This window comes from Scatophagus argus, chromosome 7 (genome assembly GCF_020382885.2).
Source record: "Scatophagus argus isolate fScaArg1 chromosome 7, fScaArg1.pri, whole genome shotgun sequence".
Lineage (NCBI taxonomy): Eukaryota > Metazoa > Chordata > Actinopteri > Scatophagidae > Scatophagus > Scatophagus argus.
In genome coordinates this window covers 22,088,168-22,108,434 of record NC_058499.1, presented here as the reverse complement: position 1 = coordinate 22,108,434, position 20,267 = coordinate 22,088,168, and the positions used below count along the sequence as shown (strand labels likewise).

At 39.8% G+C, this 20,267-nt stretch overlaps 1 protein-coding gene across 3 annotated transcripts in view; it reads left to right on the top strand.

Annotated features, from left to right (window-relative positions):
• Positions 1 to 1,983: 1,983 nt before the first annotated feature.
• The window catches only part of spon1b (spondin 1b), an 82,493-nt gene continuing 64,209 nt past the window's right edge, over positions 1,984 to 20,267 (top strand). The window contains exons 1-3 of one of the 3 annotated variants that reach the window (XM_046393848.1): positions 1,984 to 2,489; positions 3,732 to 3,838; positions 16,599 to 16,732. In XM_046393848.1, coding sequence (XP_046249804.1) covers positions 2,264 to 2,489; positions 3,732 to 3,838; positions 16,599 to 16,732 — 467 coding nt within the window. In that variant the 5' untranslated portion in view covers positions 1,984 to 2,263. Of the gene's footprint in view, positions 2,490 to 3,731; positions 3,839 to 9,476; positions 9,537 to 16,598; positions 16,733 to 20,267 lie in introns of those variants that run through there. The other 2 variants (XM_046393847.1, XM_046393849.1) reach the window with 2 other exon arrangements.

Genomic DNA, 20,267 nt, shown 5'->3' with positions numbered 1-20,267 from the left:
TAGAGGAAATGACTTCCACACACCAAGATCAGTGTAATTTTCATATTTAATACACCCTTTTGGCCCATGCTTCCTGCATCAGAACCTTATTACCCCTGTGAAAGTTCAAGCATGCAAGTTGACTAAAGAAAAATGCATATGTTATTATAGGAGCTGTAGGGAAAATACTGTGTAAAAGGAAACAGCATTTTATTTAGACATGGATATATGTATAAGAATAAGTACCATGTAACAGAAAACCACCCTGGGCTGGCTAAAGGTGAATTCTGAATAATGTTAAACTACCAATGCCCATACCATGATGCTCTAGGGTGCAGACTAGAGGATTTCACACCAAAACTCGACTGAATTCCTCAGACTGAATCAACTAGTTGGATGTTTGAATGCAGGAATGTTTCTGGATGCTAAACAAACAGGTTGTTTTCATTCTGAAAGGTCCTTGGGTTGTTTTTGACATCTTGGGCAAGGGTATAAGCCAGACATCAGCCATCGGTCAGACAGTTTATAGTGCAGCTTCACTCCAGATGGGATCCATCACACAAAGACATCCAGGCTGATGCTGTTTAGTTTAACCATCTCCAGCTCTGAAAATTGCTTTCAGTTAGGTAACACCCGCCAAGTTTAGAAACACACACACACACACACACACACATTTGTTCCTAAGGAATACACCTTCATCAGGGAAGGAAAGTCAAAGTTTAAAAGGTTGTGCATATTTGTAGTTTGGGGAGAATAAAGGAGGATTACAAAATTGCATAAAGGAACAAAATAAATTACAAAAAGGAAATGGATCAAAATATCATCTAACTTCAACTTATTGCTTCAGCTGGGTGCAAAGTGCACATTTAATATGAGATCTGCATTTCCATAATCCCTCATATTTTCTCTAGACTATAATGAAACCTGAAGAGATGGGAGAGGTAAAGGTGCAGCGATGAAGAGAGTGACAAATTTACTAAGTAGCTCGAAATTACCTGAAGGTGCAAATATACTTTGGCGACACCTACTGATCCAAACACACTGCCGTGAATGCATGTCTGTCTTGGAAAAGTGGTTAAAATGGAGTATTGTCTATGTGAGGACTGCTGAGGACGTGTTTCCAGTCCACGAGATGTCCATACAGACAAATGTGCATTTAATCCAACAGGAAATTATCAAATAAAATTTCAGCAGCTTAAAATGGAGCAAATGTTTATACACTTTAAGGTTTTCGAAACGTAAATGATTTATAATCAGTGGAACAATCACCTGAATCGACATTTAAAGTCCATTTTTGCTTTATTAGAAGTGAAAGCAGCTCAGACTGGTTGCCGGTGCGCCTCCTCGGGTGTCCTTACTGCTTGCATCAAATTCAGAAAGCGAACAACCTGCTTTGTATTTGGCACTTCAGCAGAGTATTGCTGAATGCAGTAATACTCTGCTTTTGTGCGATGTTAAGTGATGTCAATTGTTTCATTTGTTCCTGAAACAAAACAAACCCGTCAGAATATGAGAAAATACGACAGGACAGCACCAGAAACATTTTAGTGTGCCTGTGTGGCTCAGCGTTGGGCTTGTAATGACTTTATCTATGCTTTATCGTGCTGTTTTTCAAGCCCGGTGCAGCGGGAGCAGAAAATGAAATGATTGTCATTGCTCATTTGTTAATGGAACCCGGTGATCACAATGCGCATAGGAGTTGAGCATTAATGCACACAGTTCTAATCTCCCTTCAGTTTTAGGAAAACTGCGACTCACTTTTGAGTTTATAATGTTCATATCTAACTTCTTGATCTCCTTCAACTCCCGTGTAGCCCGCGGTGTATAGAATTTTGAACAGCAGTTACAAGATTTCTTTCCCCCAAGAGACAGCTCGGTGAGATCCACAAACACGCACGTAGACAGCATGTGTACTCTGTGTGTGTGTGTGTGTGTGTACTAGAGGAGGAGGGCTGCCTCTTATTAAAGCGCGGAGCTCTAGTTTGGACCTTCCCTCGCCTCAAGTCAAGGAGACAGCCGCATGCACCCGCGCTTGGCAACATCACACACTGATCCGGGAACAGCAGCAGCGGCAGCTCCTCTCTCCCACCCGCTTCAGCGTGGTGCGTCCCAGGCGCGCTCTCTTCACTTCAGAGGATGGACTCATCTCCTTCTCTTCACCTTTGCCACTGACTGTGACGTTGCCGTAGTTTGGCAGGAGTTGCTGGGGAAGGAGTTGGAACTGATCCTCTGTCTGTTGTATTTTGATTGAACTGCTGCTGTGCACTCATTACCGGGCTCCGGGATGGCAATGCACTTCCATCTGCTGCTTCTGCAGTATTATTTTGTCTCGAGTTTTGTGTGTAATGCTGTCGCTTTCGTGGAGGAGTCCTCCGGGGGCAGGTCGGACGGGTACTGCGGGCGGATCCTCCGGGCGCAGACACACGGGACCCGGAAGGATGGCCACCATGAGTTCAGGCTCAGAGTGGAGGGAGATCCGGAAACCTACCAGCCTGGCAGCACCTACAGAGGTACTTTTCAGAGTCTGTCTGCACAATCAGTGCGTAAACCTGCGCCTGATTTAACAAGTTGACTTTTTTTATTAAGTTGGAATAGAGTGTGCTTGCTCTGAAATTAATTATACCCTAATTTTATTTTAATTCCAGAAAACTCTGTCTTGCTCACCTAACTCTAAGTAATAGCTACAGTCCTCTAATTTCTTTCTTTTTTTTTTTTTTTACTAGAAATTGCAGTCTGTAGGACACAGTTTCCAAACTAGTCGCTCTGCCTCCTCTGGCTCCTGCAGGGAGAGTTGTGGTTTGATAAGGCTATTTAGTGTTATAATGTCTGACCTATATTCGCTTCCTCTCCTCTTCCTGCAAACAAGGAGACATCCACACACACACACACACAGAGACGCACACAGATCTGGCCCCAATTAAGGTGACCGCTACAAATTTGAAGTCCCTACCTTTGAAAGACATTCACTCACAAAACTTCATGAGTTTACAGTAAGCAGTCTTAAACTCCAAATACAGCTGGTTTGTTTTTCTGCTTTTCAGTGCAAACTTTGTTTATAAATAAATCAGTCAGTCCTATAAAAAGACGAGGGCGATTTTACAGGAATAACACCTGCCATGCTGCGATTTTTTGCACAAGCTTTAAAAACAAGCATGAACATTGACGGTCACCTTGTCTGAAAGTCTCCCCACTGAGATCCTACTTTAGATCATGCAGGGCTTCGCCTGTGACATCACATTTAGCAGTCCAGGGCTAAATTCTAATCAGCTATCAGGGACCTGTGAAGGACACCACCTTAAACAAAGGAAGTTATTTATTGCGGAAGCCTTCATAGCTTAAATACAAAATCAGCCCACTTTTTAAAGACTGAATTTGATCGAAAAGATTGATGTCTTTGTTCTTAGCACCAGGGGCAAATTTAACTAAATGGACTTGTACGAAAATGAAAGGTTAAGACACACGGGTGAGCAGAATAAAATTCCACCCCCATCTCATTATATGGCCTGCCTCTTGCAACAGGCTCCCGTGCATCAGATTTATAGACTTTTTTTTCACTCTAGTGTCAGAGGTTAAACCTCTGTTGCTCTTTCACATCGCATAGATGCTCACATGAGTGCTTTCATGTGTGTTTCCCTGGCATTATCCTGGGTGACCCTGCGTCCTGTGGTGTGACCCTGATGTGTCAGTATATGTGGCTCTTTACTGCTCAGTGTCTCTGTAGAGTGAAGTCACACTCTATCTCCACTTTGCAGTGGTCCTCCTGGCAACCAGTCCTGCTTATTTCAGAGGTTTCACCCTCATCGCACTGAAGGAGGGCAGAGAGGGCACCACTGATGATGACTACACTGGCCAGTTCCAGGTAAGGGAGAACAGGTGTGGAGAGGAAAGGAAGAATCACTGTATGCTGAATGAGCTCTGAGCTTTCTGGCAAAGTTCACAGAAGATGAACTCATTTGCATGCTGTAATGCACATGGGAGTCGACTCAGCTACTCCCTGCTGTCTTCTGATATGGAGGTTAAAGGAGGTGTTGCTGACAGATGCAGCACAGCTCTGCTGGATGAAGCTGGAAAACTGAGCTCTTGTGTTGTGGCAGAGAAGAACAGAGAATCTGGTTTCCTCTTTGGTGCAGCTCTTCTAGGGTGAGGCGGGCATTGCATTCCCTCACTCAGTAGCAGATATTTGCAGCGGCGGAAGAAAGGGGAAGGCAGGAGAAAGCAGAGGGGGAAGAGAGGAAGAGGCACGTGAGGACAGAGAGAAAAGGGATAAACAGATAGAGTTCAAGAGAAAGCAGGAGAGAGATGTGTGATGTTCAGTTCAGTAGTAAGGCAGCTCCCACTGTGCAGCAGAGAGCTCCTGAGGAGAGAGCCAGACTTCCTCAATTACCTCCTGCTCAGTGTAAACAGGAACACACATCTGTAGCTGTGTTTCCACCAGCTGATCCTTACCAGACTCTTACCAAACAGAGCAGGAGCCTGCTTTCATGTAGCCAAAAAAATTAAAGAGAGGACCAAGAACATTTTGCTTTGCTTTGTTTCACCCACAGTTTAAATAATCATGTTTGGTGGCATTTTGTTGCATTGCTGCTTACCCAACATAAGGACACACCAATGAGTGTATAGAGTATATGTCTTTTTTTTTTTCCCATGGTTTATTTACATTTTTTACAGTTATAAAATCGTTGCACAAATAGATTCAGCAATTACAATATGCATATATGTCTTTTTTTAAACAAAAATTATAATTATTTATTTTTATCTTCTTGGCAACATCGGTGTTAGCCAGCTCTTCTGTGCTTCATTTATACAGATTGTGTTTCCATTGAAGATGGAATTAAAGAAATTGCAGTTATCGATTCCTGCTATAAGGATTAACATGTATTCATCCATAAAGGAGTCATGTAATTTGTCTAAGCACAATGGTACCCTGCTGAGTTATTTGACCACAATGCAGGTAATGTGCAGGCAATGCAATACACATTTCTGCCACCAGTGGTGCTTTGAGCTAATGTTAACATCAGAATGCTAACACACTCACACTGACAATGCTTAGACATATCAATAAAAAAACTACTACCCTAATGGTGGTGCTAAAGAAAAAGTCAGAGGATAACTTAACCTTTGGTCACTGCAAATGCCTGTACTAAATTGCATGGCAGTACATCCTGTAGTTGTTGATATAGTTCCATCTTGACCAATACTGGACTGACTGACGGACAGACAGATTGATAGATAGACAGACATTGCCATTCCCTACAGTAAAATCAGCTTTTGTTGAAAAGTCCACAGGGTATCTTAACAAAAGGACGCCTCAAAACCAATAGTAATAATGATAAATATAACCTACATCACAGTATAACACGTCAACAGCACCACAAACTACAACATCCAAAATGGTCATGAAATTGAATCATCACCTCTTTACAGTTGTTTGAAAGAAAAAGAAGAAGATTATAACCTTTATGACAGGAGGATTTATTGCAAGATTGTTTCAATTCAGTTCTGCTACTAGTTCTGCTCTTCTAAACCAGACTTGGAATTTCATCCTTTAAGGGGCAGTATCAGTTTGCTACAGGACAGGGCTAAACAGAGTTGCCACAAATGCATCCAATTAGCATCAGCTAGTTACCAGAGTTTTTTTAAATTAGAACCAAACATCAATAAAATTGGGTGAAAAATTCATTCCACTGGCTAAATGATTAGTGTTAGTGGTATGCACAAAGGAAAAGCAGAAGAAGAAGCAGCACTGCTGCGCTTAGCAGTATTACCGTGTTTTTGGTGGTGTGTTTTCAGAGAAACTACAGCTTAGCGTTTCTTACCTTCAGGTGTCCATAAACCACAAGTTATAATTATTTTATTTTTTTTTTGAAAAGTACAAAACTGTGAAATTATCTGTTATTTTGTCTGCATTTGGCCTGAGAAGCAGGTAGTGATATTGATAATACTGGCCGAAAAAAATCCATATTGTGCATGATTGTTATTAATTGCTTCCTTTTATTCATTCATCCACTTTCGTCTCATCTTGCTAGGGTGTTTTTTATTCTTACATGTTGTACAGTCTTACATGTCTGCCACTATTTCAAGTATTCGTATCTGGCAGCGGCGTTGCCTCTGGGTTTACTCCTCTAGTTTTGAACCACTGAATCAGAATGAAGATTCTTTGCAAGTTTACACACTGCTCTACAAATGATAAAACAAACAGCCACATGATCAAGAATTAAAATAAGTTGTCCTTCCTGAGAATAAACCACCTTGTTGAATGAAAGTGAAGCTATCAGCCTAACCATGTTGTTTTGTTGACACATGCTTTTGGCCAAATTACTCGGATGATTTTAATTTAAACAGTTCAAACACAAACATCTCGGCTCACTCTGCTCTGTTTGATTTCTGCTCCGAGCACAATAAATACCTTACAGTCTCAACCTCCCAATAGAGTCTGGAGTGAAGCTGAGACCAGGGAGTACGCAGTGAGCAGAAACTGGAACAGTGTGGGCTGAGCTTGAACAAAATTAAAGTTGACAATCTGGCCTTACAATCTGTTTAATACATATTGGCAAATCCATCAGACATGCTTTGTTCTGTAATTGACAGTTGTAATAGACACTTTTATCCACATGTGGGAAAAGATTAAGGCCTCTAGAGATAAGCTACTATCAAAATACTGTCACTTGTTTAAAGAATACATTTGGTTCTGAAAGATTCTGATAACCTGACTGTGTGAAACAAGATGTGTCCTTCATGACACTAGCTTATAAGGACTGTGGGTAGGATAGGATGCATGTTCGGTAGGCAGAGTTCTTCCATGTTGTGTCTTAAAGAAGCTTGGCAAGACTCCTTCCTAGCATTTGTAGAATGAGTATTTTGGAAAAAGGAGTGTGCATTGTTGAACCCACCTTTAATTGTTATTGCATTGTTTTGGATGCCGTTCTTGCGCTCCTACTTAAATTAAAAATACATTTGAAATAAATCAAAAAGAAAAAAAAAATAAAAGAGGATCCTTTCTGGGCTTTGAGATTGTCCACCTGTCTGTAGTCACCACACTGTGGTCTCACTCACAACAATTCAAAATATAGTAGATGGGAATTTAGTAGAAAATTGAAATTTGTATTGAACAGTAACATTACTTGAAAAAATTGCACTTAGTTACATTCCTCCACTGGTTATTCTAAATTTTCATACTAAGATTTGAATACAGGTTAATCGATCTCCCTGATTACTTAAAACAGATATCGGCACCAGCCCTAAAAAGCATATCAGGTCGATCCCTCATAAGGACACTAAATTAAATCAATGAAAACTTTACTTTAGATTCATGTAGTCAGAAAAATTTGTTTCAGAATGATTTCATTTTTTAAACAAGCCATCCTTTGTGTCCCAGTTATATTAGCGGGTCGATAAGGGAAGATGCAGCATGACAGCAAGTCTGCCTTTTTATCTAAATGACCTCAATCCATCAAACTCAGCTTCTCTTCAGAGAGGTTTACATAATAATCCTTATGTAAAATGAAGTTTATGCAATTCATGTTCCTGACAGTTTATTTTTCACAAGTTAATTATGCAGCTAGTTTTGCAATGTCATTGTTGTAATATTGCAGTGGAAGAGGAGCCAAACAAACACAGTCATGGTTCCCTGTACGGATGTTCTCTCTCCTCGTTTTCTGGTACTTGCTTGTTTCTGGAAGCTCTCCTGGAATGTGCCCGCCTGCTGTTTCACTAAAACACCACAACTGAGTCACTGCTTATTGTTTTTTTCCTTAAGCAATAATCTGCTCTTTGTTCCCATTACTACCATTAAAGGACTTCTGTCTTAATGTGTCAGACCTTGGAGAGTACGTCTGTGTGTGTGTGTGTGTGGTGTGTGCGGGCGTGTGTTTGACTCCCAGAGTATGCACTCTTTGTCTGCTTGGAAATGTGTGTGTGTGTGTCTTTGCGCTTAAATATACACTGAATAGGCAGTGGGTATACGTGTGGGTCTGCATGTGTGTTTTTCCCAGCCCTCCCAGTGTTAGTGTAGGACGTGGGTCATATTTATCGAGGCCAGCAACGTGTTATTGCTCAGGGAGACAAACGGAGCTTGTTTGGATAAGGGGAGAGATGAGCAGACACGAGATGTTATCTTCCTTTCTTACTAGACAGATTATCTAGGGCTCTGAGTTTAGCTGGGGATAAACAAACCCAATCAGTTGAAAGTGCCAAAGCTAAGTCATAGGTTTCAGATAGAGGCAATTGCATAAACCAAGCAGAGCTTAGAGGGCTTTAAAGAAAAAGACGTGGGATGTGCGTAGAGTGGGAGTGATGGTGACCTGATATGTAGCATAATCACACTCAAATGTGATCCTAACGTAATTATTTCCTCGGTACCCAAAGTTAGATACGTCTCCTTGTTTTTCGGATTAACATAGAAGGACTACCATGTGCTTGTTTTCTTCAAGGAACTTCTGGTGGAGCCAGAAGAAGCTTAACACATTTTTATTTGATAAGCTGGTTGGTTCAGATGCTTGAGGTTTGCATAAATAATTTTTTGCTCTGCACTGATTGTGGCTTATTACTGTAAGTGCGTAATGCATCCAGACAATGAGCATCAGGCTGCTATTTCTCTCTTATTGATTTGCTAAGAATTCAGTTGTGGCTCTTTACGTATCTAAACAAATGACTATCCACATCCACAGGGGGTTGGGGGGTTGGGGGGGTTTGAACTGATGTATTAAAAATGAGCAAAATGGATTTTTACAGTTACAGTTATAAGTAAATGGTATTTATGCTAATCACAGATAAACTAAAGCAATGTTTTTTTTAAACCTGTATCCAAAGCATATTTTCCATTTTCTATTTTCTGTTCTGTAAAGCCTTTTTCTTTGGAGCACAGGAACTGATTTTAAATTCATGCAAAAATGACAGTGCTCTCATGTAGTCGGACCTATCACAAACAAACAGATCCCCACCCATGAACATGTGGAACACAAGCACAATAGAACCAGAGATATCACCACAAAATATTAGACCTTGGCTCTCAGCGGAGGGCAAAAATATTTCTCATTTACACATCATACTTATTGCTAATCACAGTGTTTGGTAGACAGTTGATCTGTGGGAAGTCCAGTGGAGAAACACTCTTATTTTATAGTTTCAAACAGCAGCAACGTTGTTTGATAAAAGTGGTAAGCTTGTAAAAGGAGTGATAGCCCCACTGCTGAACAGACAGAAACAAAAATATCATGTACAGAAAGTCTTAAATTTGTCTTGTGTTTAAGTTATGCTTTGTCTTTTGGTTTTTTGGTCTCATGTCATGTTTCATGTTCGTCTTGTCATGTGTTTTTGTCATGTCCTGTTTTATTTTGAAAGCGTCACGTCCCCTGTGTGTCTCTTTTTCATGTAGCTTTGCTTTGGTTTATCATGATTGCTTTCTCCTCCCTTAATGTGTTTCACCTGTGTCTTATTGTCCTGTCTATTTAGTCCTCGTCTTCCCCCGGATTGTTTTCTGTTTTATGTTGTCAAGCCAGGATATTCTTGTTTCACCTTGCCAAGATTTTTGCTGCAGTTTTTGTTGATCGCTTGCCACAGTAAGTGTGTGCTTGTTTGAGAGTTTTTTTTATTTAAAGTAAAGATTATTATTTCGGATTTTTGCCTCACTGCCTCTTTGTGATTCTGCACTGGGGTTCAGCCCTCTGCGTCAGCAATGTTTCCTGACAAGAATACTCACAGATTTTTACTTGTATTCTTTATTTTTTGTGATGCCTAGAGGTCCCACCAACTCCATGTATATGCCCCAAACGACAGTAAGTCGCCAATCCAGCAGCAAGAGCCGATCCTTCTCTCTTGTCACACACACAATAATTGAAACACGAGTATGGGCAGTATGGTGGTTAGCACTGTGGTCTCACAGCAAGAGGGTTCCAGGTTTGAATCCTGGTCTGTGTTCTTCTATGCAGTTTGCATGTTTTCACAGTTTTCTGTTTTCTTATGCGACTGACTGCCCCCCCCACCACACACACCTGTATGGATAGAGCAGTGTAGAAAATGAATGGATGGATGAGAACGGAAGAGCACACAAGCAGAGATACTCCTATAAGGGTTAAGTGCTAAAACACTATTGTTTTACATTTTCGACAGCAGTAAATAATGTTATTTTTACCACACAACAAATAAATAATTGCCATTCACAGAAATACAATGGAAAATCTATAGAGAAATATGCCACAGTTTTCCGTGCTCCATACTGTGACTATTTTTTTTTTTTTTCATCGTAGGGTACAAACATGGTAGTTGTTGCATCCCAACATGTTTACTCTCCCTGCAGAGTATGTTTAAACATCATTAAATTAATATTTTGCTTGCTTTGCTCGTTTTACAATCCAGAGCTACAACCAAATTACACGTCCATATTGTGGAAATTTCCCACAAGTGTCATTTGTGTGCAGCAGTTACCTTATGAACTCTCCCTCCACGGATTACATAGCCTGTACATGCTACTAAAGGCAAGACACAGTTTAAACTTTTTATCATTGAATTTTTTCAACATCTGAATCGTACAACCCTCTTTAAAAAACAGGGCATTGTTATTTATGTAAATTGTCTATTTATTACAAAGCATTTCTTGATAATACAGTCAAGATGGAGAAAAAACATGAATGTGCTGTCTTACATGTTGTTTATAGTGGTGCTCCTCAGTTTTGTGCTGATGCAACAAAAATTTTCAGGAAGATTGGACTTTACTTTTTGGGGGATTTTCCTTTTTCTTCTCCAATTTTCTATTCCACTTGCAGCACTAACCCTTCTACTGGTCTTGGGAAAGCCTCAGACAGACATGTTCTACTTAGAACAATTTCTTTTCACTTGACAGAAAGGCAGAATGGCATGTTGCATGTCACTCCCGCCCTCCACTGCCTCTTTTCAGCTCGAAGTCATTAGTGCAGTAACAAGGACCTGATCCATCACTGGCTTCACACATGCAGTGAGTTGTTTGATGGACTGCATGCACGATCACACTCTAGGAAACAACCTGGTAATTAAGCCTTGGTTCTCTGGGGTGAAAATTTTGGCCCCACACTACTGTTTAAACTGTTTGATTGACAGTTGAACTGAGGGAAGTTGTGTACAAAAACACCACAATGAAAATAATGTAACACAGAAGATGGAGACTGAATAATGGTCCTAAAATTTTCTATTTATGAATTTTAAAAAAATCATTATGGGCTCTGTGATTGACTGTCAACCAGTGCAGGGACTCCAGCCCCCACACGAAGCTGCACGGATAAGCAGTATAGAAAATGGATGGATGGATGGAGTCTATGTACATTTCGTCAAATAAATTTTTCAATAAACTGTATGCTTTGTGAAACTACAGTATACTATGCATCACTGGTCCAGGTCAAGCAGAATGACTTTAAAAAAATACCTCTGTTTGGTATCAGAAAAAGTCACTATTTAGCTCTCACAACATGTCTGTGTCTCGCCCGTAGTCAGCTGGGATAGGCTCCAGCTCCCCCGCGACCCTGACGGATGAGCGGTATAGAAAATGGATGGATGGATGGAACATGTCTGTGACGCAGCCTTGGTCTGAGGAGAAGTCTGTGTAGTTTATTTATGCTGCTTCGCATTGACAATAGCCTAAACAAATTGAGTGGCCAAAACTGGAAAACAGACACACAGACACACAAAACTAGACCAACACTGTCACACACTAACAAAATTATGTTCACATGCACATGTACACACATACACAACAGCTCTGTTTGCTTCTTCAGAATAATAATGGCCCAACTCTTCGGTTAAGGTCTTAGTCAGGTTAAATTGTTAACATGAACCCTTGACACCCTCCCTGCTCAATGATGCTATGAATGAATCAGTAACCAGGATACTCCTAAAAAAATTAGGTTATTATTTGACTTCAAGCTACCCGCTTTCTTTCTAATTCCCTAAAACAAGGTCAACCACCCAGCGATTCAAATTGGTAATTTACTAAAAAACGTTATGTACTTAAAAACGTTATGTACTTAACTTGTTACAGAGAGAAGAGGCAGAGGAACTGCAGGGTTATTGTAGTCATAAAACCCAAAATGGCTGACAGTCAAGCACAACTTGGTATTTCTTGTATGAGAAAGAAATGATGATAAAGTTGGATACAGTTAAACTTCATTCATTCAGCTTTACTTTATTTGCAGGTAGGAGAATTCAAAAGTGAAAGGAGTAAATTTAGTTTCATGCCACAAAGTCAGCAAACATTGTTAGTTTACTGGATTATTGTGCTTCAGAAACATGTCAGGTAAAGACTTCATTTCAAAAACTGAACCCTCAGTGTTTGTGAAGGATTAGCTCATATCACAGAACGCCTTTCACTTTACCACATTGCATGTGTATGTCTCTACAGTTTGTATCATTTAGTCTGTTCTCTGAATATGCTCCTCACTGGTAACAACAGCCTTTTTGGACATGACAGACTTAAAGAAAGATGGGAAAGAAAGCATTTAACTTAGGTTTTCTTTAGAATAGAGACAAACCGTCCCTGTTGTTCTGACTATGACAATATCATAACATAAAAAAAAAATCAAATTTCTACAAAGTGTTATAGCATAAAAATGTAAAAAAGTGAATTTTAAAAAGAACCTTGGGGTCATTTTTATGTTAAATAGACCCAGTGAACAAAACACTGTCTCTCCTACTATGTTGTTTCGTGTTATTGAACACCAAAATTGGCTCAATTTGCTGGGAAATAAACCTACGCACACACCGACATCTTTTACAGAGTAGCTGTTTGGATATGTGACACCGCTGCCTTGGTTGGGTAGCTCAGACACAAAATGTAATATGATGCAATATTTGTGATAGCCTCAAGATCTCAGCGGTACTCTGCAGTAGTAGTACAGCTTTGATTGATGGAAAGCTTAAGGCAAAATGTAGGCACCTTCGAGGTCTTCATCGAGCAAGCGAACTTTGTTACTTTCTGAAATAAGCTCATTTTCAAGTGTTGATGTGACATTTCAATCTATCTGTCTGTCTGCCTCTGTTTTCCCTCAGAAAAGTCTCATCTCCACACTCAGGTCCCAGTGGTTTCAACTGTATTCACTCCTTTGTAGCTACTTTGCATTTAATAACAAACCTGCAATGTGTGCACACACTGACCAACAAACACACACAGATGCACACGTGCGCGCACGCACACACACTCTTATTGTCATTTTCCTCGAGGGATCCTGGGTGTCTGTTCAAGCCTGGGTCTGATGGTGTGTGTGTGTGTGTGTTTGAACAGGGCTCCGCATTTGCTTTTGCAGGCACTCTGAAGCATCTGTGTTTACCGTCTCAACAGAGAGCAAGAGATTGAGTGAGAGAGATTGAGACAGACAAACCGTGGACACACACAGACATGCCAGCTTCTGCAGTGAAAACAAACGCTCCTTTGCCAGTCTTCCCACACTCACTCTCTTCCTCTCTTTGTCTGTCCTTTCACCTCTCACACATTTTCTCTTTCAAATGACACAATAATATGCCCTTCTTGTTTCTAGTTTGTTTTTTATATAAAAGTGGACTGGGAATTTGTTAATTTATAATTTGACTGTGTTGACTTGGACTTGCCTATGTTCAAATTCACTTTTTTGACCATCAGGCAGACTTAGGGCTTTACTTTTTCACTTGTCCTGACCTGTTGACCTGAATCTATGTCTAATTTGGGATTTGCCTGTTTTGACATTGGACTTAGCTATCTTAACCTTGAGCCTAGTGCATACTGGACTTTTGGTTTTAGTGTGGGACTTGACCGTTTTGACTTAGGCTTTGATTGACTTATTTATATTGATCTTGGACTTGTGTTGACTTGACTGGCTCGACTTTTGTTATTGAACTGAGTTGAAGAGACATTGTTTTTGAATGAAAAAAACTCACAGGGACCATACATTTTGGACTTGGTATGCAACCTATTTTCTTTATTGCAGGACTTGACCATGTGGGTTTGGGATTTGACTATGTTGACTTGGAACATGACTTGGGTTTTGACTGTCCTGATGTAGGGCTTCATGTGGAACTTGCCTGTCTTGTATTTGGGCTTTACGTATCGTCTTGTCTTGGCTGAACTTGGCATGCTCCTTCACTGATATGACTCTAGTCTTTTTTAGGACTGATTTGGGACTTGACTGTCCTTAGTTTGGACTTTACAATTTGGAGTTGGAACCCAGTGTTGTGGACTTGAGACTTGGGCCATTACTTAGTACTGGACTGTTATGTCTTGATTTAGGACCTGATTGTCCTAATTGAATTATTATTGTTTTTATTAAGTAGATTTTCTTAAGTAGTTGGCAGATTCAGTCTTAGAGAACAGAGTGATGGACAATTGTCCCATTCATATCCATCCTGTTATGCTATTGCTCTTAATTTTAAATGCAGACACACATCTGAGAGGACTGCGTCATTACAGAAAAGCAGCTATATTTTTCTCATGTCTAGACAGCAGATATTTATTTAAGTATTACTGCAGTGCAATTTTTCTTTCAATTTATCACGTTGAACCCTTAATCCATCTCCATATTCCTCTCTCTCTCGCAAAACTCTTCTTGTCTTCTCTTTAAGCATACACCTTACTTTTTCTTTATTTTACTCTCTTTCTTTTTTCTTCCTTTGACTCCTTAATCTCTTTCTCTTCTGCTTTTTAGCCTGTTGTCTGTTTCTGCTTTTGACTGAGAGTACTTCTGTCCTGGTGGTGCAAAGAAAGCCCAAACTGTGTATAAAGAGGCATTAAAAAGTCAGTACAGAAATACACAGATGTATGTGTATGTGTGCGAGTTTATTTGTTCTGTTCTGTTCTGTTCTGTTCTTCTGTTCACGTTGTGTGCATAGCCATTCTTGTGTGTAGATATGTATTTCTGTGATAAAAAAGGGGAGTTTGTGAAAGAAAGAAAGTGAAAACTAAAGAAAGAAGGAAGGAAAGTTGTCTGTGACTTTTGTCACCCTATTAATGTCCTATCAGGACTTTGGAACTGGGCGTTAGGTCATTTGTTATTGTTGAGCCGAGGCAGCTGGAGAACACCACCTACAAGGTCATAGGCCATGTGTGCATGTGTGTGTCTGTCTGGGTGTGTGTTTAGTCTTTTAAATGTCTGACAAGGTCCAAGTACTGAATGGACTAGGCTAGACATGTGTTGAATACACAGGACTGTTATTATCCTCACTGAGGGACTTTGAGAATTCTCCTTTTTCACATAACTTTGCTTTGGGTCAAGCTGGTGTCCGACCTTTGATCAAATGAATAAAAAAGGAGAATAGTCAATGTAATCAATGAGGATGCTTTCATTGGGTTTTTGGGGTCGATCTGCAATCACTCATTGCTGGAAGTGGTATTGACCGATCAAATGTTGTTTCTTTACTTTGTTACCATTTATAGTTTTTAGTTGTTAGGGGTATAATAAAAAAAACCCTATTAAAATGTTGGGGAAATAAATAAATATATTTATTATGCTCAGCTCAAAGAAGAAGGTCTTAAACAAAATGAAAATTTGAAAATGAAATTATGTGTCTCAATTGTATACTAAAATCTGGTTACTTTGATCTCTGACACAAGTTCAGTAAAATGTACGCTGAAGTGCCTGTAACCCCAAACTCAAAGTACTTGTACCTTCACACTGTACTCGGCTGAACCACTTCAGTGCATTTATTTATGGCTGTGGCTCAGGAGGCAGAGTAGGTTTTCCTCTTATCAGAAGGTTGGTAGTTCAATCCTCAGCTTCTCCAACATGCATGTTGAAGTTTCCTTGAGCAAGACACTGAACCACAAATTGCTCCCATCCGTGTGTGAATGTGTGCAAATGTTTACATCATTTCTTCTGATGGATAGCAGCCTTTGACATCTGTGTGTGAATGGGTGAATGGGACAGTCGTGTAAAAATTCTTTGAGTGTAAGTACAGTCCATTTATCATGTATTTACTGTAAACATGTTGTCACATCAAATTACAGTTGACTGTTATCACCTCATGTTCATCTGAACAGAAACCCTCAGTCCTGCTGTGTGTTTAGCTCCACTGTAAGTTATTGGCTCTGTTTCCTAACCAGACACCACAGGTCTGTGCTGCTCACTGGCTGCTAACAGCTAATAGCTCTAGCTCTCCTGCTGTCGATTTTAATTTGACTTTCCTGTACCCTCTTGGTTTAACCTACCTGACTGAAGGGAGAGATTCCATCTCTCCCTTCAGTCATCAAATAAGTTTGTTATTTACTGAGCTAGTCTGTTTGTTTTTCTGTTGGTGGACGATGAGACAGCTTTCAAGCCTTGCATTATGCTGTGGCACTTTAGAGGCACAAAACATCAGAATCAACGATTGGCCTTATTACTACGTATGGTTGTTGTCTTAATATCAAGTAGACATTTGCTAACCATTGAGATTAAAGGTGAAATATGAGTTTATTGAATGACTTACATTACGAGTTCTAAAACAGATGCTTTACTAAAACATTAAACATTTTGCTCCTTTCGTCTTGCAGATTAAGTTAAGTGCACCCACAATATATTTTTGAGGAAGCAAAGTGCCTGTGCTTTCCTGTGACAAAATCTTGAAAGTCAGTCAACAAATTTGGATTCAGGACAACCATTGCAATGTGCTTTCTGATTGTTAATCCTAAATTATCTCTCTTTTGCATTCAGATCATTGATGAGGATGACACACAGTTCATGACCAACTGTGCCCCTGCAGTGACAGAGAGCACACCTCGTAGACGCACCAGGATACAGGTCTTCTGGACAGCCCCGCCTGCTGGAACCGGCTGCGTTATACTGAAGTGAGTTTGATTTTTGTGTAATATGGTGCCACTGTCAAAGAAGCAAAAAAAAGTACAGCATCAAAATCAGCAAGCAGACACCTAAAAAAGTAAAATCAGAGGTGGACGAACATATTCAGGTCAGTTAAAGTACCACTACAACAAGGAAAAAAGTTGATGTTTTGTAAAACATTGGGTTGTCTTGTGTTTTTATTGGAGAAAAAGCAGTTGTTTACATGAAACCATATGAGTTTAGAGGAGAAATGCCTGTGGTTAAACTACTATCAACTTAGACATCTGAAACATGAGAAGGAGACACAAGTACATGCAGAGTTTTGTGAGAGACCACAAGTAAAAAAGCATGGCATCCATTTGATTAATCTTTCACAATTGTTGTGAGCTTCACCAGCATACTGGCATACAGCATACCAGCATACTCACATCACCACAGTAAACTTCTGAGTTGGACTTCAGTTATTTCTTCAATACAGTTCATTATATTTTGTAAGCTTTGTGTGGGCTATGTGCTTTTTGATTTATAATCTTAATCTGAAATGTAACTAGTGATTACAGCTGTTAAATAACAAAAAATAAATGCAATATTGCACTCTGAGCTTTAGTGACGCAAAGGACATTTAATTTATTTTGTTTTTCTTTTAATTAAGTTACCTCACATGACATTGCAGTTTGCAAGCATGGACTGTTTAGAAAACCCCCCAAAGTGATGAAATCCATTTCAGTGTCAGCTTCCTTGCATTATTTAACTGTCTCAGAAAACCAGAAAGTAAAACAAGAAGCAAAATGATCATGTGAATGGGACTTGAAGGCAGCGACAGTAAAGACGGAGTTCAAATCTAAAATTCATATGCTGTACACTGGATAATGGAGAAGTTCTAATGAAAAGTGGTTTACCTTTAAAATGAAAAGCCACTGGTATGATCCATCAAGTTACACAACACTGATTGAAAAAAGGTTGGGATGCTGTGTAAAGCGCAAATAAAAAGGCAACCATTTGTGTCTACCGATAGCAGTTTTACATAATGATCCTGAGACCATGTAGTAATATCTTTTACATAGTGGTGTTTTACAAAGTGGGGAACCTCACTCCATGTTTGAGCAACTGTCTTGATCAACAGTTTTTCCATTTTACTCTCAGAGAAGAAAGCAGAATTCTTGACTGCTTTACAGCCAATGAACCCTCAGACATGGTCATTGTTGTTTTTACAGATGGTCGTTATTAGTTATGGGCAACACATTAAGTAAGCTAATGCCAGGTGTTTCTCCAGAAGCCATCACACATTGTGGCTCATGTGAAGAGACCAGCTCTACAAAAAAGACGCAGATGATAATTATTGGGGGCAATTTGTGGTTTGAAGCAGGTGTGGTTCTAAACCTGCATTGTGTTATTTTAGTCTATATACACACACACGCACACACAGCGTTTCCGTCACTTTTGGGGACGTCACACAGACTTACATTCATTTCCTGGAGGCTTAACCACCACCTAACCGTAACAATAAACCTACCTTATCCAAACCCTAACCTCAACCTGACCTTAAAGCAAGTCTTCATCCTAATGTATAATGATACATTGATACATTGTGGGGACTTGCATTTTGTCCATAAGTAAGGCACAATGTGACTGTGGAACCGGATTTTTGTCCTCACAACTACAGGAATATATGTCCACACACACACACACAAACACGGCCATCTCACACATGTGGCTGTGTGATATGGCAGCAAGAAAACCCTCAAACTGATAATATTTCTTGTACGTATCAAACCAAGAGGGTTGATCTGGAACAGTGTTTGTTTGTTTGTTTATTTCATCTGGACACACATTAGATGAGCATTAACTGCCTAGTTTTGTGTCTCCCTCTGTCATTTTAAAGGGTCCATAAAAATGGCTATGAGACTGTTTGTTTTTGTTTGTTTGTCTGATGATTGCATTATGTTAACACTAACTATACTCACATTCAGTGTTGCATATATTCTGTTTAGTTGTATGCACCATCAGCTCAGCTGCTCTGTGGAGAAGGAAGTTTGAATTTGTTTGAACACACTGGAATGCATTGAAGTCTGTGTTTAGCCTCTGGACTACAGTACGTGATGCTCATGTCATGATGAATACATTCATTCTTAATGTTGTTCTTACAAGAGCCAAGGGCTGTTGTGAAATTAGGAGAAAATCGTTAGGTAGACAGCCAAAGAGAGAGCAAAAAGATCTGACTTCACTGAAATAACAACAACAAAGAATTGATTTTTACCCCCAGTGACTTTGATATATGTTTGTACAAATGTAATATTTTCTGATAATGAATAGCGTTTAAAATGAATACATAATCATGTGTAAAATCTAATTTGTGCCACCTGTGTAAGCACAAACACATCATGTGTTGGCTCGTAAAGGTACAGTGAGTTATGGAAATGTGTAGCTGCTAGCTACGTTTTGACAAATTGAGAACAGAAGCTGATAACTAAGGATGAACAAGGCTCTGAAGTTGTTTTTTCTCCCTGTCTACCTTCCTCCTTCTTTCTTTACAGTTCTGCTTTTTTCCCTCCCTCTCAGTTCCATCTCCTCGTCCGCCTTCCCGAAGGGAATAACCTCCCTGCCACGCATCTCTTCCTCCTCTGAGCGAGATGCTATAGCTTGCCCTTACCTCCACAGTATACTCACAGCTGTTACTTTTAATTTATCTGCTACTGCTGTATGACAGATGGCACGTAGCCATCCCAGTGTTTGCTAGTCCAATAAATCTAGCCCTGTGCAGCGGAACATCTGCTATGCAAATTCACCTCGTATTACTGTCACTTTTGTCTGTCAGCGGTGAGATAGAGATTTAGCATTACTTCATCTAATGTGCCACCTTTTTGTCTCTCTCTGTCTTCTACCTTAACTATCGGCTCTCTGCTGTTGTCACTTCATCTTTGTCGAGGCCATTTTCCTGTTTTTCCCATGGTGCTACTGGCACAGTCTTCAGAAGCGAATTCATGCCAGTCAGGGAGGAGATACTTGGCAGTAGGTCTATGCTATAAAATGTCACTTTAGTGGACAACATTAGCAACTGTCTCCAGTGAGTTGTGTCTCTTTCATACTGGACAGTGTTTGTTAAAATATAGACTATACAGAATCACCAAAGCTGCACATTTTTTAATGCTTTTTCTTCCTTTCTCTTTATCTTAGACTATGTGTTACCAGTCCAGCACGTCACACACACACACACGTCTCTCAGCTTATTCCAAGGAGTTTCAAATACATATCCTTACAGTTGGGAGCCCTCCAACACTTTCCCCTCATTGCAGAAATCTCATTGGTCCTTTCAGTAGTGGGGCAGGCCTGCAGGACTGTTTTTTTTAATTTGATGCCAACTTCACACCTGCTATTTGAAAATCAATTCATTATATTTTTTTATTAGGATTGCAGACAAAGCTGTTAGTAACAGCTGTGGTGCTTAGAAAAAGGGATTTGTTTTTATTGAAAGATGAGCCAGAGATTTAGACATTTATTTATATATTTGTTAAGATCCTTTGTTAATAAATACAATGGCAAAAA